Source organism: Juglans regia, chromosome 16 (assembly GCF_001411555.2).
Source record: "Juglans regia cultivar Chandler chromosome 16, Walnut 2.0, whole genome shotgun sequence".
NCBI lineage: Eukaryota > Viridiplantae > Streptophyta > Magnoliopsida > Fagales > Juglandaceae > Juglans > Juglans regia.
The window spans coordinates 15895657-15897540 of record NC_049916.1 but is presented as its reverse complement, the minus strand read 5'-3'; the positions used below and the strand labels follow the sequence as shown (position 1 = coordinate 15897540).

Below are 1884 nucleotides of genomic sequence, written 5' to 3'. Positions count from 1 at the left end.
CATTTCATGTGGACCATGCTGCTCAGCCAACCGTTTCATCATTTCATTTTTAATTTTTTTAATTTTTTAATTTTAATTTTTTTCATTTCAGAATAAATAAAAAGAATTTGAAAAGTAAAAAAAAATAAAAAATATAGTCTTCAAATGATTGTAAAATGTAGGGTGACCTGCACCGGTGGGACCAACATCATGAGATGGTAGCAGCTCTTGAAGAGTCGAAGGACCGACTTAATTAAAATTCCCCACCTTCTATTTTCCTGTCAAGCCAGATCCTAAAACCAAAACCTTCTATTTTCCGGGGCTCCAAATTAATTTATCGTTCCCTCAGTATGACCTTTCCTTTCTGATCAATCTCCCCGGGCCGGCCTGGTCGTCCTCTGCTCTCCACGGCCTCCACCACCAACCATTACGCCGGGGGTGTGAGCCAGATCAGCCACATGATCATCATGATCAGCCACTTTTCCTCAGCCCTTCAATACTGGCTCGTTAACCACCCAATCATCTTCCAATTCTCATGGACCCAGGGTCAAACCCTTGGCTCCTCTCCTCTATTCCTCACCCTCACTGTCCTCTCTTACCTCTTCCTCACCTTCCTTCTATCCCACCTCCCTCTCCCACCCATCAGGCCAGGCCTACTCAAATCAATCACTGCCGTCCATAATCTCGTCCTCCTCATCTTCTCCCTCATCATGGCCCTTGGTTGCAGCGTCTCCACCCTCTCCTACGCACCTCACTTGCTCTGGGTGATTTGCCTCCCCCCTAAAACCCCACCGAACGGGCCCCTATTTTTCTGGGCGTACATGTTCTATCTTTCCAAGATATTAGAATTCGTAGACACCCTTTTGATCATCGTGAGTAACTCGACCAGGAGACTCACTTTTCTCCACGTTTACCACCACGCAGCCGTCGTGATCATGTGCTACATATGGCTACAAACGTCGCAGTCCATGTTTCCGCTGGTGCTCGTGACCAACGCGTCGGTGCATGTGCTGATGTACGCCTACTACTTGTGTTCTGCACTCGGGGTGCGCCCCAGATGGAAGCGGCTGCTCACGGAATGTCAAATTGCGCAGTTTTTGTCTAGCTTTGTGGTTCTGGGTCTGATGCTGTATTACCATTTCACCGGGTCAGGCTGCAGCGGAGTCTGGGGCTGGTGCTTCAATACGGTCTTCTACTCTTCGCTTTTGGCTCTCTTCCTAGACTTCCATGCAAAGAATTATGCCAACTCGAAGAGAGAATAAAACGTACGTACTTGTGGTCGTAATTAATAGCATGAAGATCTTCATGGCCTTATAAATTTGTCTTGGGTACGTATAATATTCTATATCATTCATATAAGATAGCGGCGGCCAAGATTGATTAATTATTAATTGATGTAAGACTATTTGGAGAGCATATAATATTCATAAACCTACAAGCTACATACCTAATTGCAGTGCCTGCCGTACTATTTAATTTGGTTATAGCTAATATTATTATTTTGTACTGTAATTTGCACTAGTACTTCTTATCAAACATTTATTCTAAAATTTTCTTTTATATTATAATATACTGAGATCAATATTAATTAAAATAATATTGTCGTGTTAAGTAATATATATCATGACTGCATTAATAGTAAAATGCTTATTTGTCGACAGTTATTTATTATGAAAATAATAACTTTTTTATTAAAAAAATATATTTTCAATATCGTAAATAGATTATAGTCATTCTTATAATAAATAATTCGTTATAAATATTTATTTTTCTTGTAGTCGTGACCACATGATGCAAGCATGTGTGCGTGCGTGTCTAAGTCTAATTATCAATTGTCATGTTTTTCCTGCAACTTCTGTAGAACGTGCCAGTTATGCTGCAATATTTCATCCCATGTTCATCCAT

The 1884-nt window shown here is 40.8% G+C and overlaps 1 protein-coding gene across 1 annotated transcript; it reads left to right on the top strand.

Annotated features, from left to right (window-relative positions):
- The first annotated feature begins 324 nt into the window (after nucleotides 1–324).
- LOC108986112 (elongation of fatty acids protein 3-like) lies at nucleotides 325–1538 on the top strand. Its single transcript, XM_018958633.2, has one exon. The coding sequence runs from the start codon at nucleotides 438–440 to the stop codon at nucleotides 1239–1241; it is 804 nt and encodes a 267-aa protein (XP_018814178.1). The 5' UTR covers nucleotides 325–437; the 3' UTR covers nucleotides 1242–1538.
- The last annotated feature ends 346 nt before the right edge of the window (nucleotides 1539–1884 follow it).

Bases quoted from the DNA above. Each gene is read 5' to 3' on its own strand.
- LOC108986112 (XM_018958633.2), top strand. From the start codon at position 438: ATGATCATCATGATCAGCCACTTTTCCTCAGCCCTTCAATACTGGCTC.